At 31.5% G+C, this 26,533-nt stretch overlaps 3 protein-coding genes across 4 annotated transcripts; 2 read left to right on the top strand and 1 right to left on the bottom strand.

Moving 5' to 3' along the window:
- Positions 1–4,516: 4,516 nt before the first annotated feature.
- Positions 4,517–5,979, top strand: LOC107634034 (putative inactive poly [ADP-ribose] polymerase SRO2). Of its 2 annotated transcripts, XM_021120097.2 has the most exons (4): positions 4,517–4,893; positions 5,068–5,306; positions 5,389–5,519; positions 5,629–5,979. In XM_021120097.2, exons 1-4 carry the CDS (start codon positions 4,517–4,519, stop codon positions 5,737–5,739), a joined length of 858 nt encoding a protein of 285 aa, XP_020975756.1. In that variant the 3' UTR covers positions 5,740–5,979. The 2 variants fall into 2 exon arrangements, with proteins under 2 accessions (XP_020975756.1, XP_020975755.1); XM_021120096.2 differs by having other exon boundaries at positions 5,389–5,979.
- Positions 5,980–6,096: 117 nt separating this feature from the next.
- On the bottom strand, positions 6,097–7,680 carry LOC107634824 (Adenine nucleotide alpha hydrolases-like superfamily protein). The gene is made up of 2 exons (XM_016338237.3): positions 6,631–7,680; positions 6,097–6,532 (listed from the first exon to the last, which is right to left on the bottom strand). Exons 1-2 carry the CDS (start codon positions 7,110–7,112, stop codon positions 6,358–6,360), a joined length of 657 nt encoding a protein of 218 aa, XP_016193723.1. The 5' UTR covers positions 7,113–7,680; the 3' UTR covers positions 6,097–6,357.
- Positions 7,681–9,302: 1,622 nt separating this feature from the next.
- On the top strand, positions 9,303–10,739 carry LOC107632130 (actin-depolymerizing factor 3). The gene is made up of 3 exons (XM_016335790.3): positions 9,303–9,478; positions 9,961–10,226; positions 10,336–10,739. The coding sequence occupies exons 1-3, from the start codon at positions 9,476–9,478 to the stop codon at positions 10,484–10,486; spliced, it is 420 nt and encodes a 139-aa protein (XP_016191276.1). The 5' UTR covers positions 9,303–9,475; the 3' UTR covers positions 10,487–10,739.
- Positions 10,740–26,533: the final 15,794 nt, after the last annotated feature.

Genomic DNA, 26,533 nt, shown 5'->3' with positions numbered 1-26,533 from the left:
TCCTGCTAATCCGTTATTACCTCCTCAACTTGGTGGACTTTCTCAGCGTAAGAATTGATCATATATATGGGAGCATTTCATTTCAGTCGAAGGTATAGAGAAGTATACGATATGCAAAAATTGCAAGGGAAAAATAAAACAGGTGGAAGGAACAAGTGCTATACAGCAACATTGGAAGCAATGCTTTGACTTGGACAACGGACAAAGCAAGAGACAAAAGATAGAAGAGGGGCCAAGTGGTCTTATATCCTCACCGAGTGTTACCAAGTTTGACCAAGCAATATCTCAAAGTATTCTTACCGAGATGTTTGTACCTAAAGAGCTAGTTTTTCGATTTGTAGAAAAAAATGTATTTCGAAGGCTTTTGCATAACTTGCAATCTAAGTTTAAAGTCCCTTCGCGTATTACATTAGTCCGTGATATACTTTTTCTTTATGATACAGAGAAAGTGAAATTACAAAATTATCTTTCTCATCATTGTCAAAAAGTGTGCCTTACAACTAACACTTGGATGCCGAGTCAAAATTTGATTTATATGTCTCTAACGGCACACTTTATTGACAATGATTGAAAGTTGCAAAAGAGGATATTGAATTTTTGTCGGGTTTAGGGTCATTCAGGAGAGATACTTAGTAGAGCTATTGAAGATTGTTTGGATGCTTGAAAATTGTATCAAGTTTTTACTGTAATAGTTGACAACGCAACTTCCAATAATAGTGCAATTCTATACTTGAAAAAGAAATTAAATGCATGGAATAGTATAGTTTTGAAGGGGGTTATCTTTATTGCGTTGTTGTGCCCATATCTTGAATTTGATAGTGAAAAATAGCTTAAAAGAGATTGATGACTTGATTACAAAAATTTGCAATGCATTAAAATATGTCAAGTCATCCTCTATGAGAAGTAAAAACTTCAAAGCATGTATTGAGAGGAAGAGCATCAACTATAAAAACCTTGTTTGTTTGAATGTCAAAACTCGGTGAAATTCGATGTATTTAATGTTGGAGGCAGCATTGAAGTTTCGAGCGACATTTAATTTGCTAGAGTTACAAGATGATAAATATAAAAATGAGCTGAACAAACCTCATGGTATGTCTACGGATGATGATTGGACTTATGCGGAATCAATTTATCATTCTTGAAGATATTTTATGATGCTTTTTTTTTTTTGTTGTCCATGGTATTCTCCAACCCAACAGGCTAAGGACTAATTCATCATTGATTTGAGCTCTATTTAAGATTTTGCCGCTACCCAATGAGTTGCTATATACATAAAGTGAGATTCAAATCCCCGACACTTACTTAAGCGGAGGAGTGAGCTGACCACTTGACCAACCCAAGTTGGTTATATTTTATGATGCTACATTGCACATTTATTAGAGTTTGCATGTTACTAGTAATAAATACATGAAAGAAGTCTTTAGCATCGGAAGAAAAATCAAGTTTCATTCTGAAAATAATTATTTAAGCATAAAATTAATGGTGTCCAAGATGCAAAGAAAATATGATAAATATTGAAAAACTCCAAATGTTATTAACATCTTATTAATTTCAATTATGCTTGATCCATGCCTGTAGTTGAATTTTGTAAATTGGATTTTGGAGGAGTCATTTGGGGTAAAAAGGGGAGAAGAACTGTAACACTCTACCACAAAAGCTTTATGCTATAGTCGTAAATAATAGGTGATGAGATATTACGACACCTAAAAGAAAGATACATACATAATACTTGAAGAATAATAATATAACTAGGAGCCTGTGAATGAAAGATTAACAAAATCAATAGCCGTTAGCCACACTCAAACCACGTTAACGCAAGTGAACATCGTATACAGAAGCAAGATATATACATACATACATACATACATACATACAAGTTCAGAAATAGAATACATAGTAGTTACTAGTCTCGACCTGTCAAAAAAAGGTCAGCTAGAAATATTACAAAACCAAAAAAGTATACAAAATAGAAATCCTATTTTTCCAAATAAAAAACTCTAAGAGGAAATATACAATAAAATTTTCAAAAGTGGAGAAAGTACTAAATAAACCAAATTAAACTTCAAAAAAGTCTTCTTCGCTTCTCTAAACAGAATCTTGCACGCTCAGAGAGGTGCATCACGCTCTGCATCAGAAAAACAGAAAATTCACGACGGGTGAGAACTCGAAGGTTCCAGTAGGATAATAGTTCTAAATAAAAACTATATGTAAAAAAGCATGAATCCGTTAGACAATCCTAATCTCCAACTTCATCGAAGTTCAAGCCTAGGGTCTTAACTAATCCTAAAAATGGTCAATTTGCTAAAGTCTCAATTCTATTAATTATCTCTAGCCTCAATTATTCTCAATGCATTATCATCTTTACTCCCAATATTCAATTACTCAGTTCAGTATTCAATTCAGTAATATCAATCACAAATAACAATCAATACAAAACAAATACAATAAGAGAGCATGTAAGACAAGTATTATAATTAGCAATTAGACAAAAATATACAGTTAGGCAAACTAAAACAAATATGCACATTTAAACAATAGCAAACAAATGCACATGATGCATGTCTGTCCTATTGACCATGAGTTCACTTATCGATTAAAGTGCCAGAACCTGAGACATCCGATAGCTAACTCGGACATTGTCTCTCTGCTGCGCATCCCCAAGAGGAATATAAATGAAAGAGAGTGCATTTTCACATTCTCCTAGAGGAATTACAAAGGAGTGTGACTTTCCACATTCGAATGAGTGTGCCTTTCCATCTTGTAACCAAAGATAAATGTGGGAGAACAATATGAAGAAGAGTGCTTTTCTACATACGAAGGAGAGTGTCTTTCTATCTTCTCCACATTCACATTGCAACAAGAGATAGAATCTTTCATCCTCAACTTATCTATTGTAACAAGAGAGGAAATTCTTCATCCTCAACTTAACTATTCGTGAGCAGGACAAAGCCACCATCCTCATCATGGGTGGGACGAACCACCATCCTCACAACATCAATAACGTAAGGGGGACAAAACCCATGACCTTGCCATGCAAGCAGGACAAAACCCACAACCTTGCCAATCAATAATCATTATCAATCAAACTCACTGTCATCATCAAATTTATCAGAATTATAATCTTAACCAATCCTAACCCCATTCCTTTATTAAATAATTAATCTCATCATTTCGTGAGTGAGATTAAGCTACCGTCCTCACTGTGGGTAAGACGAACCACCATCCCCATAATATTTTTATCTGGTTAACCAAGTGTTTATCTGAGAATTAATCAATTCAATTCGTTAGATTTATCCATACTCTTTTCAAAGCTTAAAAATTAGTTATCGGATGTCATATGGAGGTTACAAGGAATTACGAGCTTACCGGAAAGACAAAATAGTAAAAAAAATAGCATTTTACAGAAAAAATGATGTATGCACACGCACATCTCTTTGCGCACACATACAGTACAAATTCTGCAATTCTGCATAATTTTCAATAGCGATGTCCGAACCTCAAAAATCCATAACTTTGGTACAAAAACCGTTTTCTCTCCGTTTTTCGACAGTTTTAAAATACACATCCCCAATTTTACTTCAAGATCAATTTCACTCAATTCTAAGTTCCGAGCGCTAAGTTATGACCTGTCGAAGTTGGCTAAAATCATTAACTTACCCAAAAATTTCTGCACAATTCATTTTTGTCATTTCTCAAATTCACCTCTTTTAACATCCATAACCCTTAATCTTAGGCATTCTCTACACTCAATCATCAATCCCAATTTTCAATTTACATCCTGGCCATTCAAGACCCATTTTTTTTCTTTTCTTTTACTAGGACAATCTTGTTATTTATATTATTTCCTTAAAACAAATTATGAATTTTAAGTTTAGTGTGTTTTTTCTTTGAAAATATCACGTTTAAGCCGCCTAATTGCGATACTCCTTTTTAAAATAAGTGTTTTTGTTTTGTTTATATTTTATATTTAGATTCATTAATTTTAAAAAAATTAATATGGTTCGAAATTCAAATACATTAATAGATGAAGTATATATAACGGATGGATGCCGTATTTGTTATTTTCTGAGGGCAGCCAGTTGATTTGATTCTAGTCACCGACCTACCGAATTACATGCGGCCGTGGAGTGCTCACAATAGAAGGTGATAGACTGTTAGATTAGATTTCGCATAGTGCACCATACTGACATGCAATGGATATAATTCTGATTCGGTATTTCATAGCTGGGAGGGAATTTTTTAAGTAAAGAAACGAACAAATCACAGAAAATTTTACAGTTTTTACCATTTTGATTAACTTAGTTCATTTTAGTTTTAAATTTTGTAGGAAAGTAAATGGAATGGTTATTTTAATACTTTGCCTTGGGCCAGGGGCATGCCAATAAGAGACGTGTTCTAATTATCCTTTAATACTATCGAGTCTTGTTCCTTGTTCCCCAAGTCTCAAACCCATGCCCAGGCAGCCCAGCCCAGCCCATATAAATGTCTAATGCACAGCTTAATCAACAATACAACCATGGAGCAAATTAATATTTTGGTCAGCAAGGGCCTAATGAACATATTAGAAGTTGAGAATGAAGAATACCAATTAGTTAAGAATGGTTTCTTAAAGGGTATGGGATTCATGGGGAATGTTACTAATGTGATGGCTATACATAAGAACAATGTTGCATCTAGCTTGACAAGGCAAGCACGTTTGGACTCCTTTATGATTTTCTCGAAGGCGGTAGCAACCAAGTGTGCTGGGGATCCTAATGTGAGGTATGCTTGGTATGGTAGCTCTCTGGATGACCTCAAACAGATTGTATCTCTTGGATTCCATAATGATCATTATCATAATCAGTCTCATAGTGTTGGGATTTCCCTATTTTCTGCCAAATATTCCATTGACAGGTAAGTTATTGATAAGATTGTATTTGGTAAATGTCTCCCAAATATGATATAGACAAAGCAGAATGATTGTGTTTTTATTTTTATTTCTTCTTTTTAAATTTGTTACAGGAGTGTGACTTGTGAATAAGAAATAAAAGAAAATCTTGTTTATTTGATTGATTTATTGATTAATAGTGCAATGTGCACAATGGAAGATGAAAATGGTTTGAGACACGTGATGCTGTGTAGAGTGATAGTAGGGAAGGTGGAAGCTGTTCCTGATGGTTCAAATCAGAGCCACCCTAGTTCAATCCATTATGACACTGGTGTTGATGATATTTCAGCACCTACAAGACATATCATATGGCCTGCTTTCATTAATTCACACATTCATCCTGATTATATTGTTAGTTTCAAGTATACTTATATGAAAGGTAAGAAGCTAATTTATATAAGCCTATTATTCCTTCTTAATTAATATACATTATGGTTAACTAGTTTTTGGTTATGATAAAGATCCACAGCTATACAGGGGACGAAATCCTCAATCAAAATATGTGTTGTTTCCTAATTTGATGGCAAGAGTCTCAAACCATTTGAAGCCTTTGCAGATGTCTTATTTACTGGGAAGTTATCGTCTTTACCAAGTAACAACAACATTCTCCCATTATTATTACCAAGCTTTCCATGTTCATAGATATTCATCACCTGGATTTGTTGTTGTGATTGACACTTTTAACTGGTGGCTTCCTTTAGGAACGTAAGATTTCAAGAGAACTATGGGTCAAGGATGTGAGATCCATAATTGGAGACCCACTGCTGCGTGAAGTGATTTCAGAAAGCAGTGGCAATTTGCAACTTCTTTAGTCTATTTTGCGGTGTTTGCTGTCGGCAGAAATGTTATGTTTTATGCAAACATATTCTCTTTAATTGGTTGAAGAACAAGAATACAAGGGAAAAACAAAATTTTACCTACTTGTAAACATTGATCTTAATACATACGAAGGGTTCATTGTATTAAGCAATAGAAAACAAGGAAAAAAAAGATTCATTGTATTCTCTCTTTTCATACAAGCACAGAGAGAAAAAGAAAAAGAGGTTTTTCATATAATGCCTTCAATAATTATGTAGAAAGCTTGATTATATTCCTTTTGAGAGTGGAGATAAGACTGTGGGGGAAGCTATTAATTATTGATGGGGATAGAATATTATTACATGGTAAGCCTTATAAAGGTAATGGGATAGTTTATTACTTCTGGCTCTCTCATATTGATTGACTCGTGTTTTGTTGGGTTTCCAGAAAAAAAAAATGCTACATTTTATATATATGCATATGAACATGGTGCAAACTACAGAAAAAAATAGTAAAATAATCTATCATCAGTTATGAAATTGATATGTCCTGCGATAATGAACAACGTAACAAAGTCATAATAATAACAATGTGATGCGAAATTAAAAAGAAAAAAAAAAGGCAGGGTTTCGTTAGGCTAAGAGCCAGAAATTTCTCTGGGTTTTAGTGTTGAGAACATAGCCTCCTTGCTGTCCTTTTCTTTGCACAGCGACACAAGTGCAAGTGCTGTTTTGGATCAAATACTCTGCTGTGTCTAATATTCTTCCTCCCTTCATCATTGACGACCCTCCCCCTGATCTCCTATATCTGTATCCATCCATCATTTTAATTAATTTCCACACATTCAAAAACCAATAATAAATAATTCTCATTAAAGTTAAATTAAAGAGTTGGTAAATAATTACCCTAACAGTGCTGAAGTAATATTGCGCTTTTGGCCTATAACTATGACATCAACCTTTTGCGTTTTGCTTTGGGAGAGGATTGTGGTACCTCTATCTTTATCCATCTCCACCTTCATCACGCGCACATTAACCTTAGGCTGAGCTGCCTTACAAGCGTGCTTCATCTCCTCGAGAAAATCCACAGCACCACCTTCGCCCTCCGCCGCAGCACCGCCACCTCCGACGTCCAAAGAGGCAGTGGTGGTACTCCCTAACGAAGGCATCTTGAGGATGGTTGAGAGTGTATTGCGCCACGAATTAGGGTTCTCAACATGCAAGAGGATCAACTCGTCGTGATCCACCACCGCGTGAGACAGCGCGTATTGGAGCGCAGCCGCCGATTCCCTCGTTGGATCAGCCACAACCATCACCTTCCGTGTTTGATTCCCATTCCTACTACTACTTCCTCCTCCCCCTGCTACATCTTGCATACTCGCATGCATTTTAATTTCGCCTCCACGCGCCTTTCTTCCTTTATCTTTTTCTTTTACCGCGGCGGCCACCGCCACGTCATGCTACCACGCACCACCGCCCTTTAATTTCAGAGACAGAGAAGAGGATAATAATAATAATTAATTTAATCTTAATTCAATTAATGAACAGACGCTAATTATTGTGTGTTGACCCCTCATGCATGAGTAGCAGCTAATATGATTGTTAGTAATTTCTCAAATAAGTGCGCCTTTGTTTTTACTTATGCTATATTTGGGATACCCCATCGTGTCTTTTCTATCAAATTCCATAATAAAACCAATTTTCCTTCAGACCCGGTCAAATGCTTTATAATTTAACATCCTCATCACGCAATAATATATATAGAGAGAGGAGTTTTATTTTTAAAATTAATTATTTAGATCTGTGAAAATAAAGCTTCTTTACTTTTCTATATATATATACACACACACATACATTCCCTGTCTTTCACTCCACTTCTGCTGGAAAGTGTCAAAGTAAGGACCTCCAGGGCCTATCTAACATGAAACTAGTTGAGTTGATGATTGCAAAAAAAAAAAAAAAGACTACGGTCCATTATTTCTTTCGGTTTCATTCAATGATGATAAGGAACAAACAAAAAGAGCAATGTTTTTTTATTTATAATTTATATATATTTTCATAGCCTCACATGCATATACTTTATTCTTTTTCTAAATTTTTAGTTATGTTACGCGTATATTAAAACCAGTTACTAAAATTAGTTACAGTATAAAATACATATTAAAATATAAATACATATTAAAAATAAATTAAATTATATATATATTTATACATAAATATATTAGTGACTGATTTTAGTGTACAAATAACATTTTTGAAAATTTTTTATCATACTCTTCAACAAACTAAAATATCGCCACAACCATTAGTCAAAATTTGTGACTTCATTGTATCTATTTTAACTTATTCCAATGAGTCCCTTTAACACTAGGTATATCAACCATCACCATCAGGTAGTGAATTAGTGATAACCTACGTTTTAGGGTACGCGTATCAGAGTTTTAAAGAACGAGGAAATGATAAGTCTTAATTATAACCAAATGGGAGAAAAAATGCGCCTACCTGCCTGTTTTTATTAAAATATATATGTTTCTTATTATATCAACTTTGATAGTTTGATCCAAATATATACTTCCGTGATCTTGCTACGCATAAATTTGTCTCAGCATTGCAATATTGATATACATTAGTTTATTTCAATTTAAGGATAAAACTGAAGAGTTATATGATAGAATCAAATTAGATTAAAATTGAAAAACAACAAAGTGAACATCAAGCAAAAACATTTATTTAATTTTTTTTTTTATGTGGAGTAGAGAGGCATATGACTGTATGAGGCTACTAAGCTATCAGCAGAGGCAGAGGCAGAGGCACATTAGGATCAGGTGAATCGAGTACACATCAAATGATCCCCACCTCCATACTACTTATTATTCTTGCAACTTCAACTCTAATATACTCACAATGGGAAAGAAATAACTAAGTCAAGAGCGGAATATATGTTAAAACTTATCATTTTATTAAAGAACTAAATTTTCTTACTAGTTATTTTATTCGATTATTTAATTTTATTATTTTTTATAATTATTTATATAATGATAATAAAAACTATTTTTATTAAAGTGATAATACATAATTATGTGTGTATATAAAACATTTTTGTTGCTATTACATTAAAATTAAATTATTAATTGAAAATAAAAAAAATGGGATATGTCCCTGATTTTTGTTTATATACACATAAAAGAAAGATAGCTAATAAGTAATAACATGTATTCTCAAATAAAAATATTATATGTATATTAAAAATTAATTAATTATTATATATGTTTTATTTATCTGTATATAAATATATATAATTTATTTTATTTTTTTATTTATATTTTATATTTTAATATGTATTCTATATTAATAATTTATTTTAGTGGTTGATTTTACTAGATATTTAGTATAATTGATTTTTAAAATATATGTTAAAATTATTATTGACAAAAAATTTTAAATTTTTATTTTAATAAAAACCCAATAAATATATTAAAAATAAAATTTTACATTTTGAGAATATGCTAGCTAAACAAAATAGATTGGAGATATTTATTAAATTTTGGGACAGCATTAATATGAATAATTAATTAATTAGTGTTGGGTACTCATATTCTTGGTCTTCTTACTATCAACGCAACCTTTTGCAGCTTGAGAGAGAGAGAGAGAGAGATCTCAAATCCATTCCTATATCTTCTCCTTCCTTTACTTCCCTCTCTTCAAGTTTCAGCCACACAAGTCAAGTTTCAAAGGCAACGCGAACGCAACCATGGTATGGTCTGGCCTCTTCGTTTCTCCTCTATTTCCACTTCTTGTCTCTTTTCACAGTGCTTCAATTTTCTAGGTAGCTCCTTATTATTTATTTTTTAGTTTCGAAATTCGTAAATATTTTGATCATCGGTTTGGGCACTTTGCGTTTGTGTTGCTGATCTTATCGGCTTCTTCCACATCCTCGATCTGATCATTGTATCATTCCCTTCCAGATCTGATTACTGATTTCCGTTCCTAATTTTAGTCTTGCTAACCCTAAAATTCATAACATGCTTTGAGATCTCATCCACGGAATCTTCCCCTCTAATTTGTTGAATGGATATCAAATTAGGGGTGAAGATCGAAATCACTTGATTTTATTTTTCATTGAGGAACTATTAGCTACTCAAGTGGCAAAAAGGTTAAAGTATGCGTGAGTAATGATTCGTGTGGGTCTCTGCTTGATCATATTGCTTTGCTTTGGTGTGCCTTTCAATCTCTCAGGCAAATGCAGCTTCCGGAATGGCGGTCCATGATGACTGCAAGTTGCGGTTTTTGGAGCTCAAGACAAAAAGGACTCACAGGTTCATAGTTTTCAAGATTGAGGAGAATCAGAAGCAAGTCATTGTGGAGAAGCTTGGTGAGCCAGCTCAAGGCTACGAAGATTTCGCTGCTTGCCTCCCTCCTAATGAGTGCCGCTATGCTATATATGATTTTGAGTTCTTGACCGAAGGCAATGTCCCCAAGAGCAGGATTTTCTTCATTGCTTGGTAATTAGATGTTTGCTTGTTTGTTTGTTCATATGTCTGCTGGTTGCTTTTGCTGTTGATTGATATTAATTTGATTTTCGTGTGCCTTTGTTGCCTTTTTTATTTGAAGGTCTCCTGACACATCAAGGGTTAGAAGCAAGATGATTTATGCAAGCTCCAAAGACAGGTTCAAGAGGGAACTCGATGGGATTCAAGTAGAGTTGCAAGCAACTGATCCTTCTGAGATGGATATTGAGGTGTTCAAGAGCCGCGTCAACTAAATTATTACAAATAGCAGGCTTTGTTATGGGGACTATGCTCCGGTGTTCCCCTTTAAGGCCTTACTTACTTTTATGGAAATTCTTAGTTTCTGGGATGCTGACCAGTTATGGTCTCGGTTTCCCGAGTTGTGGTATAATGTCTATTGCACTTTTAACAATATTCGCATGTTCTATTGTCTCATGATTTGTGGTTTTATACAACGTTTGCTTTGGAGTGGTATTTTAATCTTATGGTTACTAGCTGAATTTGTAACTGCTTTGTGTGATGAGACCAAAAAATAGGGTTCACATTATGACTTCATATGGTTGAAATATGCTTTCCCTTGTATGGATAGGGCCGGTAGACAGATTCTTGGAATGTTTCTGGTTGAGTATTATTCTTGGAAGGTTTATGGCCATGCTTTAAAATACTAGATTTAGCTAGAGAGCTTGTGGAAGATTGTTTTCGGTTATTTTTGTCTTTTGATCTGCTTGTCATGATGTCACTTTTAGTGTGTGTTCTATTGCGACTCGTTTATGGTGTGCTCCAGTTTATTTCTCGTCATGTGGACCTTAACATTCACAAGAGAGGATTTATTACCAAAGCAAGTCATTGTTAAATGTTAAACAATATACACAACACAGCAAAATCCATTCAGCAAGGGACCGTAACATTAGTTCATGGTAACAAACTAGCTAAGCCATTTGGAATGCAATATTCTTATTTCTTATTTACTAATTTATATTTATCTTGCAAACATCTAATTTTTCCTCCAAGGGTATCTACCACCGAAAGTAACAACGGATTTCCTAGTTGCGGGTTAGTTGCAGGTAATCAACTTTAGAGCAAATTACCGTCTATGAGATGCTTTACATGCTAGGATAGGATTTGAACTTTAAACATCTTAGTTAAGGAACCAAATTTTTGGGCAAATAGCTAGTCATGAGATGCTTTCCATGTTAAAAGTAGGATTTGCATTTTCGGGCCAAAAGGAGAGCCATAAGGACATACCCACATGCTATCTCATTCACAATGTGTAATCATATCTCGTGTCGTTCCAATCCTGATAATGGAACGTGGGATAGCCATTACATGTTCTCCTTGCCTGAAATTTTTCCTCACCGAAGTGCAGATATGATTGACCAATATTTTCTTTTGTACGGATGAGTTAGGCTCCTGCTCTGTGCCACTACCTCGGCGGCTATCCTGAGTCCTAACATGTAGACCACACTTTTATCCATTGCTTCCTGCATAAATGCTGTCTCCTATTCTATTCCATATGATGAGTTGAGTTGAATTTGAGATTCTCCCAGTCGCTCCCAAATTACCTAATGGAATTTGATGTAGCATTCATGGTAGGGTTAGACTTTGGATGTTGTTGACCAGACAACTGCACCTCTTGCCTCTTGGTCTTCCACTCCTAGACGTTAACAAAATGGTGCAGGATTAATTCGATTGGAAGAACCTTTTCCATCCTTAGCAAAGCCTTCACTCTTGGATCATTTTTGTTGGCTCCTGCCTTTTAAGTGGTTTGGACATGATTTCATTCACCTAGTAAACATTGAATAGTTTTATCAAATTTTTATATATTTTTTATAGTTTAAAAGCTTGTAATTAAATTTTTTTTATTGAGTATAAAAGAGGCTAATTTACATAAATAAATTGAATGAGAAAAAAAATTACACAGGTGTCATAAACTGAATTTTGTTACATGCATGTCTTGTTTGATTTTGGATGTAAATCGAATCAAACAAATTAGGTCTTTACTTATTCTTTATAAAAAAATGTAATAATGTTAGAATATTTATTTTTGAAATATTTTATCATTTATTCTACATTAAACCCAAAAATAAATATTTTCAGAATGAAAAAGTATAGAAAAAAATCCTTTAGTCAACATTAGACAACATTAGATTTAGGTTTATAATTTAAGATTAAAGGTTTATGAATGAGGGATTTAAGGTCTAGATTTAAGATAAACAAAAATAATTAAAAAAAATTACTAATGGTAGCTGAAAAAAAAAGTTACTTACCATTATTTTTTAAAAATGTTTTTAATTTTCATTCAAAAAAAAAAACATTATCAAAGGTCTATTTAGTATAGAGACTTAATCATAAGTTTTTAAATTATAAAAACTCATTTAATAAAATTATAAAAAAAAAATCATAAATGAACTTAAAATTTATGCATATCAAAATTATATATACTAGCGGCTTAATAGGCATTCAATCGCTTTTCTATTATTTTTATAAAACTAATTTTGTTTCTTTTGTTAATATATTATTCACATTTTAAAATTGTTAATTAAGAATTTTTTTTCATCATTTTAATATTGACGTGACCTTATTTATATCATATTTTTTTAAAATTAAAATTACTATAAGACATTTAAAATGCTAAATTATAAAAACACTCAATAAAGATATATCTTTCTTTTTGAAAAAAACATAGTTCAAAAATTAATGGTAATAATATTATTCTAATTTAAAAAAATAATATATATAAACCAAAATACATGTTAGTTATTTACAAAAGATAAATTGTACTTAAATAAAATGGATATTCATATTTATCTCCATCTTTTTTAAGTGGTAGGCTAAGATATGGATCTGAATCTGAAGAGGCTTTTATTTTTCTATAAATAGTGAAAAAATAGAAAAAAAAAAAAAAGCTTGTTTTTTGTTTCTAAATATCAAACTATAAGAATAAACAAAATATAAGAATATAAAAATTGTGTACCAAGAAAAATCCTTCATAATTCATTATACATCTCTTTATCAATAATTTTTTGAGTTTTGAAAAACTATCAGATTTATTGACCACAAAAATAATTACATTAACGTTTCAAGCTGATTTAATTAAAATAATTCTTTATTATAGAAGAATATTAAAGCATGTAGAATTGAGACATCTTGTTTTATACTGAATTTTATGAAAAAACAAAAAATGACATTAATCATTGTTTATCATTTTCAAAATGTAAATTAAATGACATTATATCTGATGTGTTAGGTATTTTTATTTTTATTTAATAACAGTTATTCGCAATGATATTTTTTTTACTAAGATGAGTTAGTTCACTTAGTTGTGTTCTTCTAAGTTCATGGCTAAAAAAAAAATGTTAAATTTTTAGTATAATTAGTATATAAATCTAAATAGATAAATTTATATAGTAGAGGTTTATTCTATTACCTTTTATTCTTTTAATTTAATATTTCTCTTTTTATTATCTTCCATAACTGAATTTTGTCAATTTTAATTGTACCTACCCAATTAATGGAATAAATTTTGAGTGGATGAAATGATGTAAATATCACTTTTAATTAATAAAATTGAAATAGAAATATGTATCATCAATGCAACTATCATAATAATTACTATACAAATACTTACTTTATTATCGATTGGTCTTGTTGATGCAATTAATTGCTCATTCTTCCATATACATCATAATTGTTGAAATCCTTCTTCTTGTAATTTAATGTATATATCTGTCACAATATATTTAAATAATATTTCATATATTACTATTTTAAATTAAATAATGATATATCTCAACTAAGATTCACACCTGCTTTTTATTGGTTTTAAAAATTTAATTTTTATAATTTTATTTCTCAAATTATAAAATTGATATTAATAATTAAAAAAATAAAAATTTGAAATTTTTTTAAAATAAATATAAACATTGCATAAGTTAATTTCTTAAAAAAACCAATATTGATATATTTCAATGATGTATCATATACTTTCTATAATTTATGTGAATCTTAGTTGGTGGGTATCTGTTGGATAAAGTAGATGTTCAGGTTCTTTTTTTTCATCTGTTGACATATTTTGATGAGCTCTTTTGATATTAATTATGTGTTAAATAATTTTAGTCATTAGTTGTTAAAATTAATGAACAAAACTATCTATTTCAATATAGAAATAATAATGATAAAATTATATAATACACGATTTATATCAGGAACATGTTCATATATTTACTATGCACATAAATTACCTGAGGTATAAGTAATAAAATTTCTTTGAACATCACATTCTTTGTGAGTTGTCCGCTTTTTCTATTTATTTTTTCTTCTTTAACTAAGATTTTTGTGATTGACTAAGAAATACTTCGAGATAGAGTAACGTATAATTGGTCATGACTGAACACATGTTTAGGGAGATAGATCCCTACCTTTGGAATAGTTTTCCTTTGTGATTTATTATTGTTAAGACAAAACTCAGTTTTACAGAAAATTACTTCCTAATAAGTACATACAAAGGGTAGTTTTGAGTTCTCAGTTATTTTGTATTTTATCCGAGGCAGAAAAGCTCTTTATCTAGAGTGATGATCTGTTAAGATTTTCACATCTAACATGTTTTAAAAAAATTTTGGACATAATAACCTTGTGTCATTGCATAAGCCTGCCTTAGGGTCTATTTTTCTCAGTAACATCAAAGGAGCACTTTTTTTACCTTCGATGTATGAAGTAGCAACCACCTGTGGAAATCAAGTTAGGATATTCTTGTTGATACATATTATTTGTATCTCCATCCATTTCATCAAAGGATGCTAAAATTCGTTTATTTCCCGAAAATTGTTTGATGATTATATCATTGAGCTGCTGTACATCATTATTTTTATGTGTCGATATCGCTCTCTCCATCATATAAGACGCATTCCACTCATGAGCTTGTAAATTTGAAAAAGTTTCTTCTATTAATTTGTGTAATGATGCATCACCTTTCCATGGTATTGCCATGTGTGCTTCTATTTGTACCAAGTCCTCACATATGATTGCCTCAATTTCATCCCCTATGCGCATAAGATACTCTGCAAAATTATGATCATTAAGAGATTGCATATTTTGTTGCAAGTGGAGAATTTTAGTGATTGTCCCCAAATGTGATTTAACAATAGAAGCTAAAATCATTTGCGACTTACTTTCTTTCGGCACAACAGGTAGTGCTTGGCGAAAATCTCCTCTCATCACCATCATTTTTCCTCCAAATGAATTATCTCTTTATCTCTTTTCTAATATGTCTCACAATGTGTGGTCTAATGATTCCATTATCTCTTTATTAGTTACTAGTGCTTCATCCCAAATTATCGTCGTTTGCCTAATCAATTTTACGAAATCAGATTATTTAGTTATGTTGCATATGGAGGATGGCTCTGCATTAATTGGAATCTTAAATGTAGAATGAGCTATTCGACCCTAAACAATAAAGTTGCAGCTATTCCTGATGATGCAGTTACCAAAACAATATGTCTTTTACTTCTTAAGTCCGCAATCATAGCTCTATAAAGAAATGTCTTGCCTACTCCTTTTGGCCCATCAATGAAGAACACTCCACTCTCTCTTTAATCAATTGTATTCATAATGCACTTGAAAGCTACGTATTGGTCATGATTCAATCTTTCTATAGAACACAGGACTTCTTGAGGTACTTTGATGGATAACTCTTCTTTGATAATTCTAGGTATCAAGTTGTAATTTTTGTTCTTCGAAGTTAGAGCTGGTAAATCATATTGTGCAATATGTTTTCCATGTTGAAAGAGGATGTCATTTAAATCCCCGAGTAAGCGATTTGTCAACCCATGACATGTTTTAGTGCTTGTCGATGGATAACCATCCACCATACATGGAAAAAAACTCGTCCCACAACCTTCTTACATTTGTTGGCTCACAAAATATTAAGATGATCTCAGACAACCTTCTTAAAGCACATGACATTCTTAAAATAGATGCCTTAACCAAACACGATCTTATGCTGCTGTCACTCTTCAACAATCCTCGATACTGAGCGAATTGCTTAAAGAATGAATATTGGACATCATTTACTATTAGCAAGTCATCCCAACTGATTGGTCCTCTTATATTAGACAACAGAATACGCAAATAGAATTTTTCTCCTTCTGTTGGTGAAATAGTATAGATCCGACTGATAGCTCTCTTTTGTGACGTGACGCTATTCCTTTTTCTTGTTGTGCCAACAATAATATTCTGAAATTTTTCTATACAAAAGATGCCTAGATTGTTGGTTCTCTACCTGATTAAGTGAAAAGAATTCAATGAGCATTGTCCTTGAAAACTAGTCATCATTAATTATTTCATAAATAGTTTGGTGCTCATAAAAGCTCACTTGATATTGATTTGGCAAATGAATCTGCAACATTTTCACTGATGAGTATATTTGATAAAGGTTGAATTTAAATATTTTTCGGCATACCTCTGGAATGGTAATCCATATTGCATCAACAAACTGTTGCAGCTCATCATAATGAGAACTTTTGTGAACCTCTATTGCAACACGGTCTAGTCCTTATAGTAATACTTGTATAGATATTTTATACTATTGATACTACTACATATGTCAATATTGATATGGCAATCATACTTTAGTAGTAGCCAAAGATTGTATGAAACTACCCATCTGTTTTCAATTATGACATTTTGGTTTAAGAGATTGAAGTATCAAATTGCCTCCTATATTGAGAATATGAGTCATCACCTCATCGTGTCTCTGCTACGAACTCCTTTACGTAGTTACGTTTATATTAACCATTTTTCATGCATGGTAAAAATTGATTAAGTGTTTTGCAAGGACCATGGATCATATGCCTTAGCACTGCCTCATGTAAGTGTGGTTCTACTTTTTAAGATGGTATTTTCGCTCGTACCAAACTATCATACTGGTCAGATCATTCAACTTGTCATTATTTTCTAAGATTAGTAACATATGTACGTATGATAATCCTCTTTTTTGAAACTCAATGACATAAATATATCTTTTCACATTTCTCAATACACCATTGGTAATAACATCCTCTTTTAATTGTTCAAATTTGGCTCTGAAAATATTGGTAGTTAGATCTAGACGATCCTACGGAGTTTGAATAGGACTGAGTTTCGAAGTTATTTTTGACCATGATAGATTGCAAGTGAGAAAAATATCTGGTTTGCCTTTTTAAGAACAATAGCTATTCATATCGTTGGGTCATGTCTCGACGACTACCTACGAACGATGATGGTAATATCATTCTTCTAGCAACATTTTCTAAAACTAATTATAGAGAAAAGTATTACTAGTTTGAAATTTAATTTTGAAAACATGTAATGATCTATAGTGTATCCATTAAAACAAAAAATATTTACCAACGTTTGTCTCTCCTGCATGCAAAGCATCTTGTAAGCCTTGATATAGTTTCACTCGAAGTTTCTGTTGTCTTTGTCGAACCCATCTTAACTTGCATGTATCGATTTTCACATAGTTGTTAACAACATATTGTTGAAGAAATCACCCCGCTTGCAAAACTGTTGAGTGATTATCGGAGCAAATCTATGAATTTTGAGAATAATAGGAAACGGATTGAAATTATGAAATAATGTATTGGCACAAACTATCATCAAAGAAAGTCTATAAATTAGATAGAAAATATGAGTTTGTACCTAGAGCATATAGCTATAATATGTCCAACATGATACTTTGTTTCCACTTTGAGTTCAAGTATTGATATCTCACCCATCGGTTCTAAATGGAAAAAAAGAGGATATTGTAATGGATCATATAATAGCCTACAAATTTTTGAATCCTTCTGAGATTACCAGCATGAGGTTGAACCTTGACATCTCGTCCTCTCACCATTGCTTCAATGTCATCACCAACTATTATGGCTGCTACTTGTGAAGTAGTTGGGAGATGGTATTGTATTTTATTAGTAAGTTGCTCTCTAATTACCAAATTACACTCTTGTACATCTAGTCATTGTGCAAGCTGGCAAAATACATGGATAAAAGGATTATATCGGTGCAATAACTGTTGTAGCTTGAAAACCAAACTTTCGTACAGTTGTGCATTCTCCAGCATCCTATTTTGTAACTCGTGCTCACTATCATATATATATATACAGTTGCAAGAAGCATGGTTGTCTTCCTTGATCCGGATAAAATTCTCCTATACTATGGTATATTGATCCTTGAGCTCAGAATGTATATATACCATGGTTGTTGTAGCTAATTATTTGTCTATGTGTACACCACACGAAGTGAAAGAAAATATGGTTGTAACCACGAATGTGTTTCTTGAAATGGTTCCTTTCTGCAAAAGGGTCTAAAAAGATTTCAAGTAATTTATGAGGAGCATTTGCTTGTGGCAAAGAGGCTTTTCCTCTATTACAATACATGTCAAATGTTTCATGCTGAAATAGACGTACATTACAACGAGTACATGTCCTTGGAGTAGGTAGTATAGTTTGAAGTCCTATTGTATTCTCTTAAAAATCTCGAACAGAATTGTGGGATATTCGGATACTGTGTCTAATTTATGCACATGCATAGCCAGCATAAGTAAATAAAACATTGTTTTAGATTTTTTTTTTCAACATATACCAGTGATTATAGATTATTGAAAAAAATTTATTAATTATTTCATATATTTCAAAGAGTGGAATAAAGAGTGATTTTTTATGTGTGTTTACGTTAATTTTTCTCATATTATTAAATTTTAATTTGATAAGACTTTTTTTTATGATAAAAAATTTGTTACCTAGTTACTATTACTAAATTGAGATGTATTTTTTATCTTTAAATGATTTATATATGTGTCTTATGATTATTGTCATTGGTTAATATTTGTAGTAGCATTTTTTTTAGTTTATATTTAAATTAGTTATTCAATAAAAATTAGTTCAATAACTCGTAAAATGTATAACACGTTATCTATATTTTTATTCGAGAATTTGAAATTTATTTATCTATTGACTTGTAACATTTAATCTAGCATTGAGACTTTTTAAGAAAATAAGACACATTTCATCGTCATCAAATTTTTTTATTTATTAATTTTTTTAATTGGATAAAGACTCTATAATAAAGAAAGAATTAATATAATTTGTGCAATATATTTTCAAATACAAGAGATAAAATATCAATGTTATTACTCTCTTTTATTATTATTGTGTTTGTGTTTAAGTTAAATTTCTCATGGTCTTACTTTTAATAAGTTTTAAGTTAAATTTCTCATGGTCTTACTTTTAATAAGTTTTAACAAATATATATTGTTACCAAAGCTTTATTACAAAATTATTGTTGTTAGTAGTCTTATGAATGTATTGTCTAGTTTTTAATTTTTTTTATTCGTTAATTATTTATGTTAATTTTTTTATTATGAAATTCATAATCTTATTTGTTATTAGGCATTTTATATAGTAATGTATAATAAGATATCTTTAAATTTATTCAACACAAAAAATATTTTTAAAAAGTATTATATGATGAAGATAAGATATTAAAGATATAAAGAATACCAACCATTTATATTTGCATGACTCCTAAGACTATTTGAAATTGGTTCATTATAATGAATTGGTTGAGATATTGAACTAGTAGTAGTGGTGCCTTAATCTAAAAAATACAAACCATAAATATAAAAGTGGACTAAGATCAATGAGTACATTGTTGTAGAATTTTTTTTAAATGTTAAAAATTAATACTCAAAAATAAAATAAACTGTGTAAATTAAGTTAATTAATTTTTTTAACCCTCCGTATTAAGAAGATTTAATGTATATGTAAAATAACTTAAATCGAAGTTATTACATATTTTAAGTATATAAAATACCAACTAGTTATGTTATCATCACATCTGTTATTTAGACAAGCTCCATTATTATATATTTTCAGTCCTGTATTTTTAAAAAGCAGAATATAAATATTACACATAATTTGAATTCTTAATAAAAAAATTAGTTATCATAATACATATTAAATGTTACCTCAACATGTGTTATATAATCTTACTATCTCAAGAGCAACCTATTAATCTTTCAGGTCAAAACTTTTTCTCTTTATATAGTAGAATATAGAAGGAGATAGATAATAGGCATATATTCATAACATTTTAATTACAATGGTTACATTACCTTTTATTTTTTTATTAGTATTTTATTTTTTTTATCATCTTTTAGAATTGAGTATTGTTTGTTTTAATCGTACTTTTTCAACCAATAGAATAAATTTCAAGAGAATGAACCTATTAAAAAATATATGATTACTAATATAGAAATAGAAGTATGTATATTTAATGTAATTTTTACCGTAGTTAATAATAAAATAATTACTTTATTGTCTATTGGTTCTATTAATGCAATTGATTACTCATTTTTCTTTATACTCCAAAGGTTTTATAATTTTTCTTCCTTGAATTGATATTTATTAATATATTTTCTGTATATCTCAGTTAATCTTAATTAGTACATATCTATTGAGTAAAATAATGTTTAAGTTCCTTATCTTTATCTCTTGGCATATATTGACGAACTCTTTTAAAATTAATTTATCTATTAAAAATAGTAAGTCATCAGTGGTCAATAAGTTGAAGTTTGTACACAAAAATATCTATATCAATGAAAATATTATAAACACTAAATTATATAAAGATTGAATTATACCAATAAATAACTACATATAATTACTAAGAACATAAATTACGTGGTGGTAAAGGTAACAAATTTCTTTAAAACTCACTTTTTTTTTTATGAATTTTTCACTTTTTCGATTTAATTTTTCTTCTTTAACTAAATTTTTGTAGTTGACTCATAAACATTTTGAGATAGAACAACACATAATTGACTATGGGTAAACACATGTTTAAGGAGATAGATTCCTACTTTAGAAGTAGTCTATCCTTGTGATCTATTTATTGTTATTGCAAAGCTCAACCTTACAAAAAATTGCATCCTGATAAGTATAAAGAGCAATCATAAATTTTCAATTGTTTTGTGTTTTATCCGAGGCAAGAAAGCTCTTTGTCAGTGATGGTCGATTAAAATTTTTACATCCAACATATTTTAAAAAGTTCTATGACATAGTAACATTGTATCATTGCATAAGGCAGCCTTAGGGTCTATGTTTCTCGGTAACATTAAAGGCGCACCATTTTTTAGCTTCAATATATAAGGTGGCAACTTGCCTGTGAAAATTAAGATATTCTTGTTGATACAAATTATTAGTATTTCCTTATACCTCATCAAATAATACTAAATTTCATTTTTCTCTTGAAAATTGGTTGATAATTATTTCATTAAGCTGTTGCACATCATGATTTTTGGGTGTCAATATTGTCCTTTCTACCATGTAAGAAGTGTCTCACCCATTAGATTGTAAGTTTGAAAATATTTATTCTATTAACTTGTGTAATAATTTTTCACCCTCCCATGAAATTGTCATATTTGCTTGTATCCATACCTAGTCTTCATGTATGTAGGCTCAATTCCATCACCAATGCGCATAAGATACTCAACAAAATTATGATCATTAAAAAATCACATATTTTATTGCAAGCAAACAATTTGAATGAAAGCCCACAAATGAGACTTAACTATAAAAGCTAAAATCATTTGTGATTTACTACCTTTCGGTATGACAGACAATACTTGACGAAAATTTCCTCCCATCACCATCATTTTACCTCAAAATGGCATATCATTGCTAATATATATCTCAAAGTGCAATCTAATGATTCTAAAGATTCTTTATTTGTCATCGATGCTTCATCCCAAATTATTGATGTTGTTTGTCTAATCAGCTTTGCAAGATTAGATTATTTTTTTATGTTGCAAATGGAAGATGGCTCTGCATTAATTGGAATCTTAAACGTAAAATGAGCTGTTCAACTCCTAAGCAATAATGTTGTAACTATTCCTGATGATGCAATTACTAAGACAATATTACCTTTATTTCTTAATTCTGCAATTATAGTTCTGTAAAGAAATATTTTGCCTAATCTCCCAGCCCATCAACTAAGAACAATTCACTTTCTCTTCGATTAATTGTGCCATAATGCACTTGAAAGCTTTAGTTTGGTCATTGTTTAATTTTTCCAGAGAATACATGTCTTCTCGAGGCACTTCAATGCACAGCTCTTCTTAGATAACTCTGGGTATCAAGTTGTCATTGTCATTTTTAGAAGTTAGAGTTGACAAATTGTATTGTGTAATCTGTTTTCCATGTTGAAGGAGAATATCATTTAAATTCCTGAATAGTGATTTGTTAACCCTAAGGCTATTATAGTACTGGTTGATGGATAATAATCCACCAAATATGAAAAAAATTTATCTCATAGACTTCTGACATTTGTAGGCTCACAAAATATTAAGATGGTTACAAATAATTTTCGTAAAGTCAATGCCAATCGTAAAATAAATGCCTCAATCAAACATGCACGGATGCTACTATCACTCTCAAATGAATTCCTTAGAGTTACTTGAGTTCCTTTGTTATTTCCCTTATTTCATGAACTTTTTTAAGTATTTGATTATCATCTCTTTATTGATTCAATTCTCTTAGACCTTTTAGTTTAATTCCATTGCTTCCTAGTATAGTTATATCTTAATTATTGCCATTTCAATTGCATGATTACTAGATAGTTGTTTACTTGCTTATTGCTTTTATTTATTACAATTTTATTGTTGATTGCTCTTTAAATTCTAGTTACCTTACCTTTTCTCATTCATATTCAAAACCCTCAAATTCTATAACCAATGATGTGCATTCAATTGCAAGTCCAAGGGAGAACGACCCGGGATTTAAATCCTAGTTATTGATTTGATTTTTATGATAACCTTCTAAACTTCAATTATGAGTTGGTTGCCAGTTTAGACTATACTTGCGACATAATTGAGTTTTTGAAACTTGTGAGATTCTGAACCGATATCTAGCTCGCGTCAAATTTTTTAGCGCAAAAAAATGCATTAACCCCTATTTTATGATGAATTTTAGGTTGAAAAGAGTGGAATTTATCAACTTATCTTATATTTCTTCATTGAAATTGCATGTTTTTGTGAATTTCTCCTAATTGTACTTAATTGTGAAAAACATGCTTTTTATGCTTTAAAATTGCTAAATTTAACCCACTTTTATCCCATTCGATGCCTTGATATGTTTGTTTAAGTGATTTAAGGTTTAGAAGGCAAGAATGGCTTGAAGGAATGGAGAAAAAGCATGCAAAAGTGGAAGAATCATGAAGAAATGAAGTTTTGTAAATCTGCCCAGTTGTGCGTACGCATGGCAGATGTGTATGCACGAGTAGCAGCACGTGATTTACTTAAGTAAACACATGGGTCGCAATTTCAAGCCTATTTTGGGCCCAATCCAACTCATTTCTAAAGTATTTGAAGGCAAGACACAAAGGGGATCAAGCAAGTAGTGTAGGAAGTAGTATAGTAGTAATAGTGTAGAACCATATTTTAGATTAATTCCTAGAGAGAGAAGCTCTAACTTCTTTCTAGGATTTTAGGGTTTCTAGTTTAGTTTCTTCTTAGATTGAAGTTTTAATTCTTATTTTTATGTAGTTTTCTTTACAATTTCTTATTCTAGTATCTTAATTTGTTTAGTTTTACTTGTTATTTTTTTTATTTTTATCAATTTTAGTTTATGAACACTTGTTTGAATTCTAGTTTTCTTTTAATGCAATTTGATGTTCTTATGTTTATTGATGTTCCTTTTAGTTGTTCTTATTGCTTGCTTGCATTTGGTAGATATATATTTTATAATTCTTGCAATTTATCATGTTTTCTTTTTATGCATTCTAAGTGTTTGTTAAAATGCCTTTTCTTAGTTTTAGAATAGAATTTTGCATTCTTGCCTTGAAATTGAGGACTTAGGTGACCTTGAGTCAGTGATGTCCAATATTGATTGGGAATTTAGGGTTGTTAGTTGGTTTTATTTCCACTGACGCTAGTCTTTCACTAAGTCTAATTAGTGAATTAGCTAGGACTTGTGGATTAAGATCTATTATACCTATTTGACTTTCTTCCGATATTTGGGATGATGAAGTAGGATTAACTCTTCTTAATTGTCATGTTTGTCGTCAATAACTTAGATAGAAATCCTTGACTCTCAATCCTTGCCAAGATGCATTTTTAGCACTTGAATTTTCTTGTTTGCTCTTTACTTTCTTGTCATTTAATTTCTTATCTGTTGCATTTCAAACCCCTTTTTCCTCATAGCGAATGATATACACAACTCACTACAATTCTTTTGAGAGACGATCCAAGATTTAAAACTCCCAGTTTTTATTGATTTGAATAGTGACAATCTTTTTTTTGAAAAATTCCGAACCAACATTTGGCCCACACTAAGTTTTTGGCACCGTTGCCGGAGAATTGCAAAGTGTGCTAGTTATTGGTTATTGTTAATATATTAATATTGTGAATAGTTTACTTTTTGTTTATTTGCTTGTTTTTGCTAGTAGTTAGGAGTATGTTTTTATTTGTTTCTTAATAGCTTTTATTTATATTTTCTCTTCTCTCTATGAATTATCACCCTTTTAGTTTAAAGTTTGGTTATAACTATATTGTAGAAAATGGAAACTTCAATGATGGTTCGCATTATGGATCGAAAAAGCAATTGCAAGGGGAGCCACGTTCTTATAGACAACCTTCATGGCAACAACCTCCTCCGATCTACTATGATCACAATCCACCTTATAATGCATACAAATCCAATGGATATGGTGGGTATCCCTATGTTTATCAAATCTACCATATGCCTATCATCCACCTCCTCAACATTATCCTCAACCACCATACTCACAAGCCCCATCTTACCACCGAACACCTCCATATGATACTAATCCATATCCACCATACTACCAACCTTATGTGCCAAAAAAACAACCATATGAGCTATATGAACCACACTTAGAACCACCACCATTCTAATACCAATACTCTCAAACCTCCCTTAACCAACAACCTTCATATATACAACCTCAACACTCTCACCCTTATGAACCACCTCCTATATATGAAAACTTTCACCCACATGATGAATTCTATTTTTCACCACAACCCTCCATGGAAGAAGCTTTTCAACCTTCATCAAATTTTCTCCAAGATCAAGAAGAATCTCAAAAGAGGCACAACGCTATCATGGCTTCCTTAACAGAAATCATAGCTCGTTTAACCGCACTTCACTCACACAACAATCAAAGCACTCTTGTTAATGGATGTGAAGAATTGGTTTCAACTGAAGAGTGTAGTGTGGAAGAGAGCTTGGATCCCCAAATAGAGGAAGAGGAGTTGATGGATGAACTACTTCAAGTTTTTGGGAGTCACTCCATAGATGATACTCTCCACTCCTTTCTTCAAGAACAAAGTGAGGCGAGAAAGGAAAAGCAATAATGAATCGAGCGTCAAAACACTATCATGGCTATCTTAGCCAAAACTTTAACCTGATTGGCCTCAATACGCTCTTGCAACAATTCAAGCACTTCATCGAATGAATGCGAAGAATCAACTTCAATTAAAGAATGTGGGGTGGAAGAGAGCTTGGAACCTCAAGAGAAAGAAGAGAAGTTAAAGCATGACTTGTAACAAGTGGAGGTAGTTGAACTCGATGAACTTGAAAAAGTGGTTGAAGATTTAGGAGGAGTTGAGTAAGAGATAGATTCCAAGATTGAAGAAACTTTTACTCCAACTAATGATCTTGTTGAGATTGTTGAGCCTTTCTCCATGAAGTGTGGTATTGATATTGAGGAAGACCGTGCACAACCTCCGAGACATAACTTGAGTAATGAGGAGGAGTTAGAAGAAGTTGGTGAACAAGGAATAGAATTTGAGGAAGCTTGTAATCAAGAGGTAAAAGTTATCCAAGAGGAGCAAAAGGGAGTGGAAATCACATTGCTAAAGCTGTTGGTGCTAAAGCTGTTGGAAGCCTCTCTTTCTAAGTCATCACCATCCATCACATCATTTGCGTGGGTAAAAATCTTGTTCTTTAGCTTTATTTTCCCATTTGAATACAGTTTTCTAGAAATGGATGGTCAACTTAGAGCTCTTTGTGGATTGAAGAGCAAGAGAGAGATGGTTAGTGGTTGGCAACATAAATCAAGGCTCACTAGGATTGAAACCTCAAGGTTTGGGTTCCAAGGTTGGCACAATGCTCAATTGAATGGATCTAGGAGGAAGCTTGGATATTTAAGGGAGAATTCAGAAGTGCTGACACCCGAATGGAATCATGTGACTCAACTAGAAGGCAGGTGCAAAAACAAGGTTTGGGATCCCGAAATACATAGTA

The sequence above is a fragment of the Arachis ipaensis genome, chromosome B10 (assembly GCF_059453495.1).
Source record: "Arachis ipaensis isolate K30076 ecotype BB chromosome B10, ASM5945349v1, whole genome shotgun sequence".
Taxonomy (NCBI): Eukaryota; Viridiplantae; Streptophyta; class Magnoliopsida; order Fabales; family Fabaceae; genus Arachis; species Arachis ipaensis.
The sequence above is the reverse complement of the archived record's forward strand: the minus strand, read 5'-3'. Positions and strand labels throughout refer to the sequence as shown.